The sequence below is a fragment of the Cervus elaphus genome, chromosome 19 (assembly GCF_910594005.1).
Source record: "Cervus elaphus chromosome 19, mCerEla1.1, whole genome shotgun sequence".
Classification (NCBI taxonomy): domain Eukaryota; kingdom Metazoa; phylum Chordata; class Mammalia; order Artiodactyla; family Cervidae; genus Cervus; species Cervus elaphus.
This window is the reverse complement of record NC_057833.1, coordinates 20,780,748-20,800,190: the sequence shown is the minus strand read 5'-3', so window position 1 is coordinate 20,800,190 and position 19,443 is coordinate 20,780,748. Positions and strand designations below refer to the sequence as shown.

Here is a 19,443-nt window from a genome sequence, read left to right as displayed (position 1 = left end):
ACAATACCTGGCAGACTCCAAGAGGGCATTTTAGGCTAATGCAAAAATGTACATAGAGACCTAGAGGCATAAAGGGGCAGGATGACTGAGGTATAGCTACAAGCACACAGACAGTACCTACTACAAAGGATTTGATATGGTGAGGGGCCAGAGATAGGGCTGAGGAAGTGGATGGTAGTCAGAATATCTAGGCCCTGCATAGCTTTTATTCTTTCAGCCACAGGGAGAATTTTAAGCTTTCTTCCTGCTTATTTATGATTGCATCTTAACACCTAAAACATGACTTGCTTGCACTTCCAACGAAGTAGAAAGTTATTTTCCCCCAGCTATTATCCACTTCAAATATTAATGAACTACCAGAAGACTGTCAATGCAAATGATATTCAGAGACAATCTATTGAAAAATCTTCTAAAATTAAGCTAAGGATATTGACTCATATCTGAAACTTGGTCTTGATAAGTAGTACTGAATGAATCAATGAGTCAGCCTGTGTCTCTGGGCAGAACTGAATGAGTGTGAAAGAATACTTTTTAAAAAGATGAAGAAGGAGGAGGAGAAGGAAAAGGAGGAAGAGAAGAGCAACAGAAGACAAAATTCAAAAGCAGTGACAAGGGCTCCTCTGAGTCAGAACCCTCACTGGTACCCTCTGCCCATACGCTATCAGAAGGAGTTATATAGGAGTCTCACCTGGGCAGGTACACTTCCACCTTTTGCTTCTTCACAGAGTTCGCCCACTCTTCAATCAGCTGTGCCTTAACCAATGGCTCCAGGGTGGCCAGGGGAACTTCCTGTCTGGACAGTACCAGCATCATACTTACTGCATCTCCCTCGTATGGTATTTCCAGCACTTGGTAGATGCCACCAGCTTCATTGGAGCCGTCACTAAATTCCCCTAAAGAGGACAGAAAGGAGGTAAAAGGCCCCCATCAAGGCTGGAATAAAATGTTTAAATTTGTTATAACTTTCTTCCAAAATAACGTATAGAATATAAAAAAATTCAGGCATCTGAGAAGAAGACTATTTTAAAGTAGGCCCTGAAATTCAAGTGATTCCTCAGTCCTACCAAATTAATTTTAGGATCTCCAGAACTGTTTCACATGTGTCAAAGCATGTTCTCTAGATTTACATTTTATTTTTAAGTGAGATACTGCAAATGAATATATTTTAAGGATATCATTAAAAAAATGAAAAGTCATGATTAGAAAAATAAAGCTCTGGATCCAAGTTGGATGTGAATCCATTTACCAGTATCCACCTGATTTCCAAGAAGGGAAAAACTGACCATGTAATACCTGGTACTCTTGCTCAGTCGTGTCCAACTCTTTCTGACTCCATAGATTCTAGCCCGCCAGGCTCCTCTGTCCATAAAATTCTCCAGGCAAGAATGGGTTGCCATTCACTGGAGTGGGTTGCCATTCACTTCTCCAGAGGATCTTCCCAACCCAGGGGTCGTCCACCAGGGAAGCCTACTCTATTATTACCATAGCTAAAAGTTTTGAGGCCAAGGTAGCACAGCCAACATGAAATCTAGAGCATTTATGGTGATTAAAATCTCCAAATTAGATAATTAGTTAATTGGTTTAGTGTTCTATGAATTTAGCTAAATTGACCAGGCTTTCACTAATAATAATAATATAGTCTTTAAAATAAATAGCCCTGCCACTAGTTTAAAATTTGTCCCATTTTCAAAACAAAGGTAATGTTTTTGTTCTGAATATTTTCATTTAACTGATATCCTTTAGCCATCACATTAAATATTTTGGTTCTCAAATAAATGGATATTTTCCTTTCATATTCTGTTAATTTAATTAATTGTGATTGTAATCTGTTACTTTTATAATGTACCTTTGCATAGAATAAGATATTTGTTCTAACATATACTTAGCTTACCTACATTTCTAAGACAATAAATTATCACAGTTCAGCATGGTATGTAGAGAAGATTAGCACCCTAAACTTCTGAAAAGTCCAACAAACTATCCCTGAAAATAATGTCAAAGATGCTGACTTGTATCACAAATTATAGATTCTCAGTAAGTGAAACTATGAATAATTATGCCTGACCATGCATACTTATGGGCTTCCCAAGTGGCACAGTGGTAAAGAATTTGCCCGCCAGTGCAGCAGATGCGAGAGACATGGGTTCAATCCCTGGGTCAGGAAGATCCCCTGGAGTGGAAATGGAAACCCACTCTAGTATCCTGGCATGGGAAATCCCGTGAACAGAGGAGCGTTGTGGGCTAGAGTTCATGGGGTCTCAAAGAGTCAGACATGACTGAGCAACCGAGTGCACACACACACATACATACACAAGTCTGAAAGCCAAATTTTAAAAGGATGCTTATAGTTCAAAAAGTGATGGGGTGTACAAATCAAGACCTGGGTAGAACATATGGATCACTGAAAACTACCCCAAAGTGAAAGGCTTTCTGGAGGAACTCAGAACATTCTTATACAAGGTCAGATATTTTCACATGAATAAAGCCACTCTGTATGTGTAATCAACTTTATAAACTAAACATATTGGAAAACTGTCACAACATATAATATTCACTCAGGATCTAATCAAAAGTCTTTGAAAATGGGGCCAAGAAAATTGAATTGCAGCCCAAATCAGATTGACAAGAAATCTGAATAATGAATATTTCATGTTTTTTCTTAGAAATTTGTTGATATACTGTAAGAAGAGAGATAAAAAGCCAAAATGTCTTACCATAATAAAATTCTCCTTGTTGGTACATCATTGGAATTTGGACTTCACTTTCATCATCTTTAGTGAAGGAAAAAGTTCTGGTATTTTCAGGTCTGAATTGTGACTTCCAGCTCCCCTTGAAATAGACAGCATTGATGAGGGCCAGATGAGTGACAGCATCAAAATCCCTTGGGGATACCAAATCTTTCAACAGACCTATTCAGGAAAAGACAAATGGATGAAAATTCATATTAAATCAAAAGATGAAAGAATATCAAAAGACTGTCAAACTATCATCTGACAGAGTGATTAAGAACTTTATACCATTGTAATATTTACAATAAAAATTAAAAGTACCTAACTTTCAAAGGAAAAAATGTTACACACACACACATATACACACACTTACACACGAAAGGCATCTAAAACACCCACACCACCTAAAATAACACCAGTAGTACTCTGACGTTTGCACAAACTACAGAACCACATACAACAGAATCTCAGGCTTCCCTACTTCCTAGTTGCAATGATAAATGTAAAACTCAACAAAGAGCATGTATGTGCTCAGTAGCTCAGTCGTGTCTGACTCTGTGACACCGTGGACTATAGCCTGCCATGCTCCTCTGTCCACAGAATTTTTCAGGCAAAAATACTGGAGTGGGTTGCCATTCCCTTTTCTGGGGGATCTTCCCAACCCATGGATAGAACCCAGTCTCCTGCATTGGCAGGCAGATTCTTTACCACTGAACTACCTGGAAAGCCCCCCAACACAGAGTAAGCATTCAACAAACATTTCTGAGTTTACTCTTGTACAATGTATGTAATTTAAATGTCATCCAATTCAAACGTTTTCTTCATGTACCTTGGATATCTTTTTACCAAATATAACAACTGCTTCTGAGTAAGTGACAACAGATGTGTAAAAGCCAGTTTAACTCATGATATCTTATTTCCCATCATTTAAATGTTCCTATCTAAATCTACTGTGAAAGACATTGGGACTTTGGTGATGGCTGAAATTGTTTAAGGGGAGTTTGGAATTAAACAGCTTTCAATAATTCAGTCTGATGCAGGTGAATTATTATTCTTAACTTAGTCTTTGAATGTTAAAACACAATTGTGTTTCTTTTATGTTACATTTTAATCTCATAGTTAGAAAACACAGAACTAACATTCGCTTGGCACTCTCTCATTTTATTAGTCAGCACTTTTTTTTTTTTTAAGTCAGCATTTTGGGGATTAAGGGACAAAGAGTATGTGATCAGGGTCTTTTGTTGTGGTTGTTCCAGCATTAAATGTATTAAGACTAATATTAATTTTGGAGTCTTGACAACATGGGTTAATTAATTTAATGAACAGCCAAAGTAATCTACTTTCAGTTTGGTCTTATTTTTTTTTTTAATTCCAATTTCAATTATTTTGTTGGTAAAATCGGAAAATAAAATGGTAACATGAAACATTTGGAGAGTTTGAATACATTTGGATAATAAGATTTAGAGATAAAAATTAAAACAAATGAATCTTTTTCTAATCCCTCTTCATTTGACTTAAAATGGGCTTCTTTCTTTTAAAGGAATCCTGTATAATTTTTTGATTACCAATTAAGTTCTTTGGTTTAAAAGTCAACAAATATCTTTACCTCTCTTATTCTATTTTAATCACACTGTTAAGAGAGTCACCAACTGTCATTCTAAATAGTATCTAACTTATGAAATAGTCAGCTCTAGTAAAATTCCATACAGTAATAAGACTACTACTGTTCAGATGAAACTCACCAACTGGAGACACACATCTCATATTAATTTATCAGTGCCAATATTCTATATATGTCAAAAGATTTAACATCTTTCTCCAATGTTTATTCATGAATAAGGTTTCTAAAATCGGTTGTAATCTATATAAAATAATTAGTAGATACTCAACTAAATGCAATCTAACATTCAAAATGTAAAAGGAGCAAAGGGACAAATAATGTCAGAAGTAAAAGAAAGTTCAAACTAAGCTATTAGAGAAAGAAAGGAGCCAAATGACTTACTGTTTGTGTTATTCTCCACCCACTTATTGATATAGTTGGCCACAGCTACATTTTGACTGAAGTCCACATGATTGACTTCTGCATTAAAATACTTCTTTATCATTTGCAAAAACTCTTCACTGATATGAAATCCATTTTGCACAAAGAGGGAATTGGCAATTTTCATCACATACTGGCTCTCTTCAGCAGTTACCATGTGAGAAAGATCCTTTAAGAAGGAAAATTCTTCACCTGCAAAATGACAAAGGATAAGTTTATTAGTGGAATAAACACAGTGAAAGATCCTGGAGAGTGCAGGAGCATGAAAATACAGCAAGGAGGATTAAGAGAACAGGCCCAAAGAAAAAGCACTGGCTTCTTCCCCATACTGACATGATGAGGAAGTTGCAAGATTTGTGCTGTTTCTAGATGTTCAAATTAACTTTTGCAGTTTTATTACTGATATTATTTTTATTTTTATTGATTATCTATAAAGTAGAGATATTTGGGTTGTTTTCTTTCAAAGTACTTAGGTTACTTTAGTCTTTTAATTATCAGAAATATGAATTAATTTTTATTATCTAGTTTAAAAATCAAAATATTCCTTTAAATTTTACTTTCAGTAAACTTTTTAACTTTATAAATAGAAAATCCAGTCAAAATTGTATTACTTCTCAAGTTTTTAATGAGTTAATCCTTATATATATTAGAAATATTAAATAGAAATGGTACATCATAGCAAAGTGATTACAAAATACATTTTGGCTAGAAATTTTCTCCAATACAAAAGATTTTCATGATAGTATTACACAACATCCCAAAAAAATTCATGGTTTCTAGTTGAACAATGAAGATACAGTTGATTTTAAGTAAAAATTTCCGATATTTAGAGAATTTTTTCTTTAAAGCACTCCTCACAGTTGTAAATTCTCATTTATTTATGTGATAATGATTAATTATCTCTCTCTAAATTGGAAATGCCATCAGAGCAAGAACCATGTTTGCTTTTGTTAATCACAGTGAAGTTTATTTAAATAATAATAATAATAATAAAGATATCATTTCCTTAGATTAACTCAGCCAGGGAAGCAGCTAAGAAAAAGAACTTTCCTGGGTTTCCTAATGCTTGTTTTACACATACCATCTTAGTGAGACCACTTTCTTACCCTGTGTAAATACTGCTGCCTCAGATATAGACAACACAATTGAGTTGAAAGCTAAAGTCAAACTATTTCGAGAAATCAGACCTAAGCACACTTACCATTTGTCAGGCTGTCATATCCCATTGAGTGACGGATTTCTTTCAGGGTAGACCCTTGGGCCCCAAGTTCCAACATTCCCATTGCAAGGGTGATGCTCAATGGAGAGAAGAGAATATTTTCATCCTCCCCAGTGGCTCGAAGATGGTTATACATATTCACTGACAACTCAGCAATGGTTTCATCAGTGAAAGTGGTCCCTAAAGCCAAACTTTGCAGAACCAGCAAAGAGAAGAGTCCAAGAAAAGCCATGCTGGAATAATCTCAAGCCTGGAGAACAATAATTTACATATCAATTATTATCTCAGAGAAATGGAACCATAAAATAATAAAAATAATTTCTTGAGAAAGCTGTAAAGCAAACCAAAAGTTTTTAAACACATGCAGTGTTACTGTCTCTATAATAAAAACTCATTAAGGGATTTGTTGGAAGATCCTATTAATCAATTAAAAGTCAAATGAGCAAATAATGCTGCTGAATACTGAGTATACTCCCAGGAACAAGATAGCCCTGGTCCCATCTTCATGAGGTTAAGTATATATAGATATATATTTAATAATGTGTGGTGAGGCTAATTTATCAGTTTTCACAGCCTCATCATATATGAGGCTTCTTTGGTTGCTCGGATGGTAAAGAATCTGCCTGCAATGCAAGAGACCCAGATTTGATCTCAGGGTTGTGAAGACCCCCTGGAGAAGGAAATGCAACCTACTCCAGTATTGCTGCCTGGAGAATTCCATGGACAGAGGAGCCTGGCTGGCTACAATCTATGGGGTCGCGGAGTCAGGTATGACTGAGCGACTACCACTTTCATCATATATATTTTGGTCATGACTTTGAAACAGTTTATTCTAGCTAACACTAAATTATGTAGGCCCAGGACAACCCAAGTGAAAACCAAAAAATATTTACAGCGTTTAAGATCAGTTACTGAAGTTAGGCATTTTCAAATGCCCCTTTACCCATTTACTACAGTTTGATGGCACCTGCCTGCAATGCAGCAGACCAGGGTTCAGTCCCTGGATTGGGAAGATCCCCTGGAGAAGGGAATCGCTACCCACTCCAGTATTCTTGCCTGGAGAATCCCCATGGACAGAGAACCCTAGAGGGCTACCGGGGCTACTACTCCCCCTGGCAGTTCATGAGGTCACAGAGAATCAGACACGACTGAGCAACGAACAATTTCACATGAAGTTAATGCACCAACTGGGTTACCAGCTAGAGGGGAGATATCAGACACACACCGGCCAGGAGCCCCAGTTTAGTCAGCCCAAGCTGCTGAACCCATAGGAAGTGGTAACCCTGAGAAAAAGCAAATTTGGCAGATTCCGTGTGGTTTTCCTTAGGCATCAGTTCCTAGGAGGCTGCTGTCCTCGATGCCCATCTCTGTGCAGGGAGGAGCCTCGCTTTAGCAACACTGTCCTTTCATACTCAGGCTTATAGGGCTATTTCAGCTTGCACCAGTAAACTAGTGATTCTATTTAAATAACTATTCAAAGTATCAAGCTCATCTGGTCCTTGAACCATTTTCTCTTGGGAAGAGAAAGCAGTGTCAGCGCCCAGATATCTTAGAATGATATTGCTGCCTCTTGGCAACTAGTATTCCACATGCCCTGTCCTTCCACAAAGAGCCTGACTGTCACACACTGGAAACAGGATTCCCTCTCTCCCCATATTCTGACACTGTCTGTCGTTGTAGGCACCTGGAAGTAAACTGCCTGTTCAAACAATTAAGTAGCTTCCTTGTTCTGGAAATTTTTTAAAAAAACAAATTATCATTAAAACAACAAGTAAAGTGGTAGTGAGCAAACACATTTGGAAAATTGTATTTTAACTAGTATGATGCAAAACAGCCCCCGTTTCTCAGTTACAGAGTGAACACACATTTAATCTAAGAGCAGCCTGCTTCCTACAGGTTTATGAGTCAGAGTGCCTTAGCCAGTCCTGTAATATTTCTGATCAATTTCAGAGAACTTTGCCTAGTCATTTTGCAAATCCTTCACATTTTAGGGTTAAGTTTCAGGTATGAGTTTTTTGTCTGAGAAGTTCCAAACCTCACCCCCGCACCCATCACCACACCCCAGCACCCAACCCCACACACACTTTGTGTGTGTGTGTGTGTCGTGTCTGATTCTTTGTGACCCCACGGACTGTAGCCCGCCAGGCTCCTCTGTCCGTGAAATTCTCCAGGCAAGAATATTGGAGTGGGTTGCCATGCCCTCCTCCAGGGGACCTTCCCAACCCAGGGATCAGAACCCAGGTATCCCATATTGCAGGTGGATTCTTTACCATCTGAGCCACCAGGAAACCTCATGAATACTGGATTGGGTAGCTTATCCCTTCTCCAGGGGCTCTTCCCGACGCAGGAACTGAACCGGAATCTTCTGCATTGCTCACATATTCTTTACTAGCTGAGCTACCAGGGAAGCCCACACACTTTGTAGTGAGGTTTGAATAATTCTTGCTTGTTTAGGAGGATAACGTTTAGCCTGTATGTAAATATGAACTCTTACAACCGATGCAGTGAGGACGCTGAGAATGGCTACTGGTGGGAGATGAAGCGCATGGTTGCAGAACAGAGTCTGCCATGGAAACAGTATCCAGACAGAAGCCAGATGCCAGGGCACAGCTGCCCTGTTGGTCCACAGACTTCAGCCACCATAGAGGCTGCTGTGGCATTCTCTTTTCCTCCGTCCTCTCCAGGGAAAATCAAAGTAGAAGATATGAGTTTTCTCTCTAGTTTCAGATGGAACAAATTTAGCACGTACTCTCTTAAGCTGAAAGAAAACTTAAAAAACATGGCTGGTATTTAATACTTAAGATGTAATGGTATTTAGGGGAAGTCTGAAATCCAAATGGGGTTCAAAAGCCCATGTTCTTCATCATGACACCATACTGCTATCTGATGTGCCATCTTCACTCTACCCAGCAAAGACACATTGTTTTCATTTAATGTTATCTAGTACAACACCAAGAAATTAAAGTCACTATATGATAGTAGTCTGTCATTAAATAACACAACTATTGGGAAATGACTGCGTTTAACATGAGTGTTATATTTTAAGCTAATAAAAAGCCTTCATTCATATAAAAGTAAAACCCATTGCCAACCAATAAATATTTCAGGAAATATGGCCAAATCTATTGCATTTGTAGATATTTTTGTTTACTAATGTATATGAGTGTGTGTGTGTTGGTTGCTCAGTCGTGTCCCAATTCTTTGCGACCCCACAGACTGTAGCCCACCAGGCTCCTCTGTTCGTGGAATTCTCCAGGCAAGAAGACTGGAGTGGATAGACATTCCCTTCTCCAGGACTAACGTATGTACCATGAGATAATAATAATCATAGCTGACATATGACATATGGCTTATGACAAGTCACGTGCATTCTGTGTCTCGGCTTCCTCATTCATTACATGAAGGTGCCAATCCCTACTCTGCACACTTATTAAAGAAAGAAATGAGACAGTGTGTATGTTTGAAGCACTCATTTTATGCTAAAAGTTATACTAGTACAGGACACTAGAAAATTATTAGAAAATATGTTTCCTAGGCTTGTATAATTGCTAAGTTAAGCAAGAGATTGTAGAGACAAAATGAGAATTTTATCATTAGTGCTGGCCCACTGAATGCAGCACCATTACCCAGTCATTCAGCCAAGACTGACAGAGGTATCAGGAAGATACCAAAATTTATAAGGACCGGCTCTTGTCTTCAAGGAACTCGCATCATTGTGCAACACTGCATGATCTATCACAGTGCTTCTTATCTTTTTAAGAAAAGAGATGCTTTTAAGAATCAGGTGAAGGGTAAATCATCTCAAGAAATGCATGCAGGGGGAACAGAACATTATATTCGCTGGCCAGGGTATTTGCTGGCTTCGCATTAGGAATCCCTGATCTACAGCAGATGGTCCATTGCAGAAAGAAGTGTTTGATGGACCCACCACTCTGCAACATTGCCTTACTGGGGGAAAGAAATGTCCAAACCTATCACGTCCCTTCAAGCTTCTAGAGGATTCCTGGAAAGACCAGCCATATGTTTGCGAGACAGGGCTCTTCCCAGGGGAGTAAGCAGCAGGACACTGATTTACATGTTCTGCTAGAGAATTAGAAAGTCTAATAAATTAGAAATTCTCTAGCAGAAGCAAGTGATATCAGGAAACTCCTTAATAAAGAGTTAACGAACACTCCTCTGGAAACAGACATCTGATCTATAGTTAAGTGATTTTTCCTTCTTTTAAAAGCAAGATCATGTGCAAGCAAAATGAACTCTGCTAGCCTGATCCAGCTATTGTGATCCCACCCACACTACCCTTTGGTCCCTGGCCCCCTTCACCTCTGCTGCTTCTGACTCCTCCTGAGTGTTTGTTTGTTTGTTTTTCCCAAAGGAGAGGGGAAGATTTCCTTTCCCCTTCTATCAAGTAGGTATACTCTCTGGATCTGTTCCTGACCTTCTCCCATGTGATGCTATTCCTGTTCCTGCTGGTGAATGTCTCTCAAAACAAAAAAATACTTGAACTATTGTTCCTATTCATATTATCTCCAAATAAGTAAAATTCTAGCTCTGGCTTTATTTTTATCTTCATTTCCAATGTGCATTGCAAATCATTCTTGGGATATTTAGTCTTTGACTCTTGCCAGCATTTCAAATTCAAGGTGGCTCAAATAAGAATCTTTGTCTTATCAATCAAACTCACCCTTTTTTATTTCCTTAAAATGTCAATATCAAAGTATTTAACACTTTCCCATCTCTTTTCCCCTTATGTTCAAGGAATGGTCAATACTTACTCCATACTGCATCCCTGACACTTCTAGACTAGCCGTCATCCCATGATCATTCCCCTGACTATGGTGGCAGTTCTTCCTTTTAATGCATTCCTAAGGACTCCACCAAGAACCCTCAGCCATTCTCTGAACCCCAGGCTACGGTCCTCCTCATTCCAACAACTGCATATCCTCCCGATGAACTGTCTTGATGTGCTGTTACGAACAGGTATTCCTATATTTACAAAACCTTGGGAATCACCCTTATGCCCGGAGACTAAACGCCCAAATCTTTAGTCTTGAACTTAACTCACTGCTATGCTATGCCAGCATTTCCTTCTATCCATTACTCTCCTTCCTGGATCCTGCATTTCTAGTGAGAATCCCTTTTGCAATACATATCCCAGAATTTCCCTCTCCTGTTTCTGGCTTGTGTAGTTTTCTTTCTGGAACAACTTCAACCCGGTTCCATATGTTCAAATCCTAACCACTTATCAGGGTTCCTAACCGCTTCCTTTTCTTTTATGAGTACCCTCCTAGTTCTTCAGTTAAAACAGCTATTTCCCCTTTCTCTGAAATCTTGGCACATTTTATCTCTACCTCTCCAACAGGGTGTACCATTGCTTCCTTATATCACAGACAATTCCGTACATGTGTCTTCTCCGAGGCTTTTTGAAGGCACAATAGAAGTACATTCATCTTTTATATCTTAGGATAATCAGAATAAGCACCTAATGCATTCCACATATTAGGTGCCCAGTAAATATCTGTGGTATGAACAGAGCCTGAGATCTAAAGGTCCACACCGCTGCATTAGAAGGAACAGCAAGAGTAGCTGCTGCTTCTACAATTCTTGAGGTTCATTTAATTTGAGCCCACAGGTAGTAGTTCATTTCCATTTTTTTACTCCCTGTGATAAAGTGTTTCCTTATTGAGTCTGAGATGGTCTTTCCAGCCTGACAAGGTGGCACTGTCACCAATGCTGGTGTAATGCAATGGCTGGACACGGGATGCATTAACAAACAAGTATACCACCTTGAAAAATCGCAAAAGGTGATACCCAAATGTTACTGTATTAACAGTTGTCTACAAAATGCCAGGGTCCTGCCATTAATCATAACAATCCATGCATTCCGAAATATATTACTCTCACATGGAACACCACTTTGTAGATTATTTTCAAGCTACTGAATAAAATCCTTTCTTCATAAAAACAAGGGGCTACAGTACCAGACTAATAGTGAACTGTGTTGTGGTGCTAGGAAAGGCAAAGGCAGCTGAGCTGTGGATGAACTATGTTAATTCTTGCATTTTTCCTTCTATTGCTATTGGTCGGGTAGGTTGTGGACACATGTGTGAGTATCTTGCTTCAGAAAACACTTCACTGAAACAGGTTAGAGAACTAAATCATTTTATAAATTGATGGTAAAGGTCTGCCTACAATGCGGGAGACCTGGGTTCAATCCCTGGGTTGGGAAGATCTCCTAGAGAAGGAAACGGTAACCCACTCCAGTATTCTTGCCTGGAAAATCCCATGGACGGAGAAGCCTGGTAGGCTACAGGCCATGGGGTCGCAAAGAGTCGGACACGACTGAGCGACTCACCTTCACTTATGAGGAATCGCAGAACCCAAAGCTAGAACAATTTAAAAAAAAAAGATAGTAGTCTTATTTATAGACAGGCTGATTATTCATATATGTAGCATTTCTTTTTTGATAATCCAATTATTTGAAATTTTTAAAAAGTGGTTTCATATTTTGAGTTGAGAAAGCAAGGGAGGTGTTCTTTAGAAGGTGAGATAAATAGCTGAAGAAGGTCCTTTCTCCAGCAAGAAACAGCCATGGGACTTAACTAGGGAGAAATGTCTACTGCAAAGAATATCTGAAACTATCACAATATTTTTTTGTTAATCAGCTATATCCTAGTACAATAAAAAGTTTTTTTTTTTTTTAAACAACACTGTCTTGAAGCCCTCTGGCCTATTAATTCTCAGATTTTTGCATGTAAATTTTTTAACTGAGGGAACTAAATTTAGGTTTGCTAAATTTTTACTTTACCAAGTACATATATTGGGGTGGGGGCAAAAAAATTCACAACAATAATGCCTCTTACAATCACATAAAAGAACAAGCATTTCCAAATGAAAATAAGACAGTCACTTATAGTGTATATATTTAAATTCATGAAGCTTCTTTTTCCCCCATGAGAAGGTATTGAGTAGCTGGAAATCACTACTCTAATTTTGGTTAGTTCTAGCTCACTTGGCGAAATTTGGAACAAGAAAGTTGACGTTTCTGGATCTGTGTTTCCTGATTAAGAGACAGGTTTAAGCTAGATCAGCAGAAATGAAACTGGGAAATTTTTCAAAGAATTTGTCACATACAAAAAAAAAAGAGTCATTACCTTGTGAAATAATATGTATTTAAGCAACCTATATTTTAGCAAGCTTCATCAACTATAACATGCATGGTATTCCTTCTTATCCCCAATTTTAACTTTTCTGAAATTGGAATGATTCTTTTAATCAATGTTCAATGAAACCAGCTGGTCCTCAGACAGAGAGACAAGTTGCCATTACCTGTATAAGCATCATAGCCTGGAAAATGTGAACTTTAGGCTATTTGTTTACCCTTGCTCTCTAAGCTGACTTATTTTCACTGATGTTGGCTACCATAATTAAATTCTTGCTTCAAGTTGGATCTAGAATTGCCCTCAAAAGTAATATAGTATGATGGCAGTACTAGAAAGAAAGAGAACCACATACATGGAAGAGAATAAAAAGGAGAATGCAAACTACTATAAGTGATGCAAGCATTTATTAGTGGAGAAATGAACTAACTGATTTTCTTGTAAAACAACAACCAAGTTTTTATTTTTTATTTTTTTACAGAGCACCCAACAATAGTAGACACATCCAAAGAGTTAATTTGTGCTAGTAGATGAATCTTTTATTCCTGGGATATATACAAGGAACTGTCTGTTGGATGTCAAGCAGTACAATTAAAGGCAGAAGAATTCGCCAAATCTCTCAGGATAAATCATAGTGTTTTCAAAGCAACAAAGATGAATTACTTATGCATGCTTTGTGAAGGACTACTGAAGTGAAGTCGCTCAGTCGCGTCTGCCTCTTTGCAATCCTATGAACTATAGTCTGCCAGGCTTCTCTGTTCATGGGATTTTCCAGGCAAGAAACTGGAGTGGGTTGCCATTTCCTTCTCCAGGGGACCTTCCTGACCCAGGGATCGTACTTGGGTCTCCCGCACTACAGAAAGACTCTTTACTGTCTGAGCCACGAGAGAAGCCTAAGGACTACTGCTCTGGTGCTAAGCTATCAAAATCATCCTGATAACTTTCAAAAATAGATATATACTTAGGTGAAGTGCACGGGTATGGTGACGGAGTAATCAAATCATCAAACGGAAATGTAGAGAACACATCACTACTCTCTGAAATATCTTTTTTTTCCCCGCACCTCAGGATAATTGTTTTTCATTTATTTTTATTAGTTGGAGGCTAATTACTATCTTAAGATTACATTTCAAAAAAAAAAAAAAGATTACATTTCAATCACAAAAGCACCAAAAGTTTTTGATCAAAAAAATGCATTATGTAAAGTATCATGTCATATGCATGATAAATAATGGCCCAGTGTTAATTCAGAAGGATGACAAGAAGCCTTAGAGTTAAACTCTGGTTATTAAGGGAATAATATGCTATGGAATGAATAAATATATTTCATTGTGTTATTTTTAAAAAGACATGTACACCTTTTTCCTTTTTAAATATCCCTTCTAAAAAAACAGGTGTTATTAAATTGAGATGTGTATTAAAACCAAAAGGTCAGAAGCAAGGAAATAAGAGAAACAAAGAGGTTTAATTTTGTAATTGCAACATCTATGAAATTATGATATCAATGATTTCATCTTATCATCTTTTTCTTTCTTTTGCTTTTCCCTTCAGCTATTCAGCCCACTGGGACTCTTTTCAATAGTCTCTTAACTTAGATTTTTCTGTAAGATACATATTTATGTTCTTTTTCCTGTTCCGTTGCATCAAGCGAAAAAAAAAAAAGAAAGCCCATCAAATATCTCTCCAACAAGGGGGAAATGGCCAGGCAAATCAAAGGACCGGAGGTAGGGAGAGAGAAAACCTATAGAGATTTAATTTACCATAAAAAATTATAAAAGACTTGGAAGTGGAGCAGGATGATTACTGGGTGTCTTCAGTGAAAAATTATGCATTATCTAGAACATACCCTTCCAAGTTATCTAACTGTGGGTTTGGGCCATTCATTGTTTTTGAACAATTTTACAACTCTCTAAATTACAGAGAATTGATAGTGATGCAAATGAGTCTTGTCTATAAAATGCACAGTGTACATGAATGGTTAGAATGCAATTGCTTATTGCCCTGTGGTAGTGACCAGCTTTGCATCTATTAAGCAAATACATTTCAATAGTCCTGATAGACTTATGTATTCATTTGCTTCCTGGATTCTCTCATGAATTGTTTGTAACATGTTACTGGATCTCTTACTAATTAACGAGCTAAATAAAATCTTTGACATTTGTTCATTTTATATTTGTATGAAAATCAATATTATAATCTTTTTAAAAGGTAATTTTTCTTTATTTTTTTAAATCCTTGAAGTTAGAATTCTTTCTTCCAAAAAATGTTTATTTTCATGGGATACCCCAATAAGCAGAATAGGAAAAAACTGTGATATTAGCCTTTACTTAATCACTGACTATTCCTTAATTATTGGTTGAATTAGCATTGTACCAGGGGTATCCCAAAGTGATTTCATAGAACTCTGTGGTTTGGAATTACTGATTATATAGCAGCCAGCACTGAGTTGCTCTCCTATAGTTTTAAAGTTCTTGAGTATTTTGCATGCATCCCAGATGAAGGTTAGGCCTGGAAGAGACAATGGAGGTCTGGTCATTTAGGGACTCACTAGTTCAGGTAATGCTGAGAAATAATTAAAGGTACCAAAACTTCCCAGAATTTATAAAGTGCTTTGACATATGTTAATATAATTAACATATAGTCCTCAGGCTAATTGTAATGAAGATGAACAGTGACTGAGAAGATTGGCTTTCTCTGGCAGTATCTAAGGCTTCCAAGGAGCTTTTGGGTTTTCTCAGTAATCTCCCTGGGCCACAATATCATCTATCTAGTAAGAAGCAGGGGCCATAAACTTTCAAGAATATTTCACAACAAAGATAACCTCTTGGGAAATTGTTTTGACTCAGTAAATAAATTCTGAATAAATAAATCTCTGACCAAAACTTTTCCTACTTTAAGCCCTAAGAAATTTCTAAAATTAAAAGCCAAAATATTGTTTACTCTGTATCCTTCAAAAAGTTAGGAAAATGTGGTCCAAAAGAACTCTTGGCAATAATAAAAATATTACTTATGTGTCCTTGTCCAACAAGATAGCCATTTGACAATGTAATTACTGGGTTCTAGTAATGTGGTTAGTGCAACTGAGGAATAATACTTTTAATTTAATTTAATTTAAATTAATTTAAATAGTTACATGTAGCTAGTAGTTACTGAAGGACAGGGAAGCCTGGCGTGCTGCAGTCCATGGGGTGTAAAAAGACAGACACATATTTGAGTGCCTGAACAAGTGGTTACCATATTTGAAAGTGTAGAGCTACAAGTAGGCGAAACACATTTACTCTTCATAACCTGACCATGATACAAGTGTTTGAAACAAAAACAGAAAAGTCAGCAGGGACCTCACAAAACATGTTTCTTTAAAAATATACTCCCTTTCTTCAGGAGATCTTAACTCATGAGGAGGCTCCATTTAGAATTCCAAAAACGTTTGGTTAATGCCGGTGATTACTGAGGAAAACAAAGTCAATGTCAACAAAACCCGGGGAATTGGCAGGTGCTTGGTCCTCCTAGAAATACGATGTGGGCTTTCCACAAAATGGGAATGAATAATTCTGTTTGGCACAATTGGGAGAGACTTTGTACTGGCCAACAAACAACTTCCTCTGGAATACTGTCAGGAAAGCTAAACAAGTGACATGCAAGCCCCACAGCAAAATTCAGTGAATAGTTTCAGAGAGATAGGTTAAAAAGTCATCATCAATCATGGTCATGCATGGCCCAAGGCCATGTTGGAACTAAGCCAGACATTAATGGTCTGAGCTTACCCATTAAGGCTTTAAGAAATCCCTGCCTCCCTCTCACTCTCTTCCCTAGCCTGAAGGTTTAGCTGTTTATAAGACTGTAGAACATTTCTGCCAGAAACACTTTGCCCAGACCCTCATGTTATAGATGAGGAAACAAAGTCATTTGTACTGAACATCTTGTACACAAACAATATTTAATGAGCTACTACAGACACTTAAAGAAAAAGCCAAAACTTCCGATGTGAATACTGAATTTCATTCACTCATTCCATAAATACCTGTCCTTGACAGCTACATGTCACACCCTACACTAGTTACTAGGGATGTAGATGAGAACAGAGAAACACAAGAGAGGCCTTTGTGGTTATTTTCCTTCTTGTGTTCTACATTGTTTAAAGAAATATTCAGGTTTTTTCAGATTTCAGGTTTTTTCTATTTTCAATAAAAAATATTGGATTTTCTATTTTTCAAATATTAAAATATTGCTTGTGTAATAAAGCTTTTAAAGTTGAATATGTCTCTAGAAAACTAACGAATACCCAGGTGTAATGTTGCTTCTCAATTATTTGCCAGTGGAAAAAGTAGAAACAAGTAGCAGTAACCTCATCGCGCGATCGATCATTCACTAACACTTAAGTACACCCTGAAAGACTGAGAAATCAGGTAAAATACCCAGAGAAGTTTTGTGGTGTGCTAACCTTAAAAAAAAAATTTTTTTACAGAAAGATTTCCAGAACATTCAAATCTAGTTTTAAACTTGTCTTGATAATGTACAATCAGAAGTGTAAATACAATTTTGTAACGTGACGATCTTCTAACAGAGAACAGTAGTGGTTAGGGCTCTTGACCAGACGCAGAAGAATTTCAGATATTCAGTATATTTGCATGTTTTTAAAATTATATTCGGGTTATAATTACAGTGTTTTCAACTCCCCTTTCTCCCTTCCTTCTTCCTTTCCTTCATTCCCTCCTTCCTCTCTCTTTCCTTTCCTTTTTTTGATTCTCTGTCTCTCCCCATGATAATGCAACCCTACAGCTATTGTTAATTTGCTCCCCTAGCTTTACCCTCTCGCCTTATTTTAAGAGATCGTGGGTGAGGTTTGGGGACAGCTAAACTATCCTGAAGCGAAATGCATAGGTTCTCTTTGCCTCAGGGTCTGTTAAGGCTACACAAGTCTACTTCTTTATCCTGGCTAATAATTATAATGTTCCTAAGATCAGCTTGCCCTTTTAGTAATATGGTTTAGGCTCATGGAATTCTGACACCAAGGTGAATAAGGCAAGATGTTAATATATTAGATCAAGTCTTGTGAAATTGCCATTTTTATAAGTGAAATTGGTCAGGTATCAGCAACATTATATGCTTCCAACTACACTTTACTGAGCATCTATTGTGTCCCAGGCCAAGTATTAAAACATTAACAGATTGTTTTGTTACTTAGTATTTCATACAGTTGTTTTACTGTTTTGAGAGGTTACAATATCTCATATTTTTAATATGCATCCTAGTTAAGAAATCTGGGGAAACAGTTATGATTTCCTCTTAGAATTCTTCTCTCTTTATCTTTTGCTGGAGATGCTAGAAACTGACAGAAGGAACTCTCCAACCAATACAAAACACCAACCTAAATTAGGTGGCTCTTTCTTTAGAAGAAAACCCACAAAATCCCTGTAGCTCGCACCCTCTGTACCCCGAGGAAATTGTTATATGCCTTATTTTTTTTTTTTAAACATCAGTTATAAAAAGTACTTTTTTATTTTTTAAATTTGTATTGGAGTATAGTTGATTTATCATGTTGTGTTACTTTCTGTTGTACAACAAAGTGAATCAGTTATACAGACCTATAAGGGAAAACATTCTAAATAAGGGCAGATACATACATTACTTTTTAAATGGCCTTTTGTTGGACTATAGACAGTGGGGAAAGTGAAAGTGAGAAAGAACATGTCAAAAAAATTTCACTGCTTTGTTGTTTAACTCTTAAAATTTAAAATACAAAATTTTCCTGATATTGACTAACGTTGTATTAATGCTATTTGAAAATATCCACCTGGTAACTCTATTTATAAACCTGCCGCACACCATAATAGGGGATTTCTAAAAGTACTTTGGTTTCCTCTTCCTGTTCATCACTGTGAATGACTGAAAAAGCAACATGTAATTTTTCTTGCTGAGTGTGGGCAAATAAGTGAAACGTGTATGCAGATATATGGGCTATATGAAAGTACCCTGGTTTCACTTCCTGTAATTTTCAGAACAATATTTACAATATAGTAACAGCTTTAGGAAGTGTGTAGAAAGATGAATCAAGGAAATCAGCCAATGACATGTTGCATAGGCAAAAAAATAAAAATAAAAATAGAGACGGCTAGGGTACTTCTCCACAAGGCAGAGTTAAATCATTCCAAATGGTAACCAGTGTGTCTTATTTTCAGAGATCTGTAGAGATGTATCAATAGATTTTAATTCTTTTCTTTTGAATGTCTTCCAAGTTTAATAGTCTTCACTGACAGGAAATGGTCTCTAGCATGCTCCTTATATAGCCACTTAAGG

At 37.2% G+C, this 19,443-nt stretch overlaps 1 protein-coding gene across 2 annotated transcripts in view; it reads right to left on the bottom strand.

Annotated features, from left to right (window-relative positions):
* SERPINI1 (serpin family I member 1) overlaps window positions 1-19,443 on the bottom strand; it is a 74,439-nt gene that overhangs the window by 22,905 nt on the left and 32,091 nt on the right. For both annotated transcript variants that reach the window (XM_043874323.1, XM_043874322.1), the window contains exons 2-5: window positions 5,972-6,239; window positions 4,732-4,962; window positions 2,715-2,909; window positions 689-893 (exon numbers count right to left, since the gene is read on the bottom strand). In XM_043874323.1, coding sequence (XP_043730258.1) covers window positions 689-893; window positions 2,715-2,909; window positions 4,732-4,962; window positions 5,972-6,221 — 881 coding nt within the window. In that variant the 5' untranslated portion in view covers window positions 6,222-6,239. The remainder of the gene's footprint in view (window positions 1-688; window positions 894-2,714; window positions 2,910-4,731; window positions 4,963-5,971; window positions 6,240-19,443) is intronic.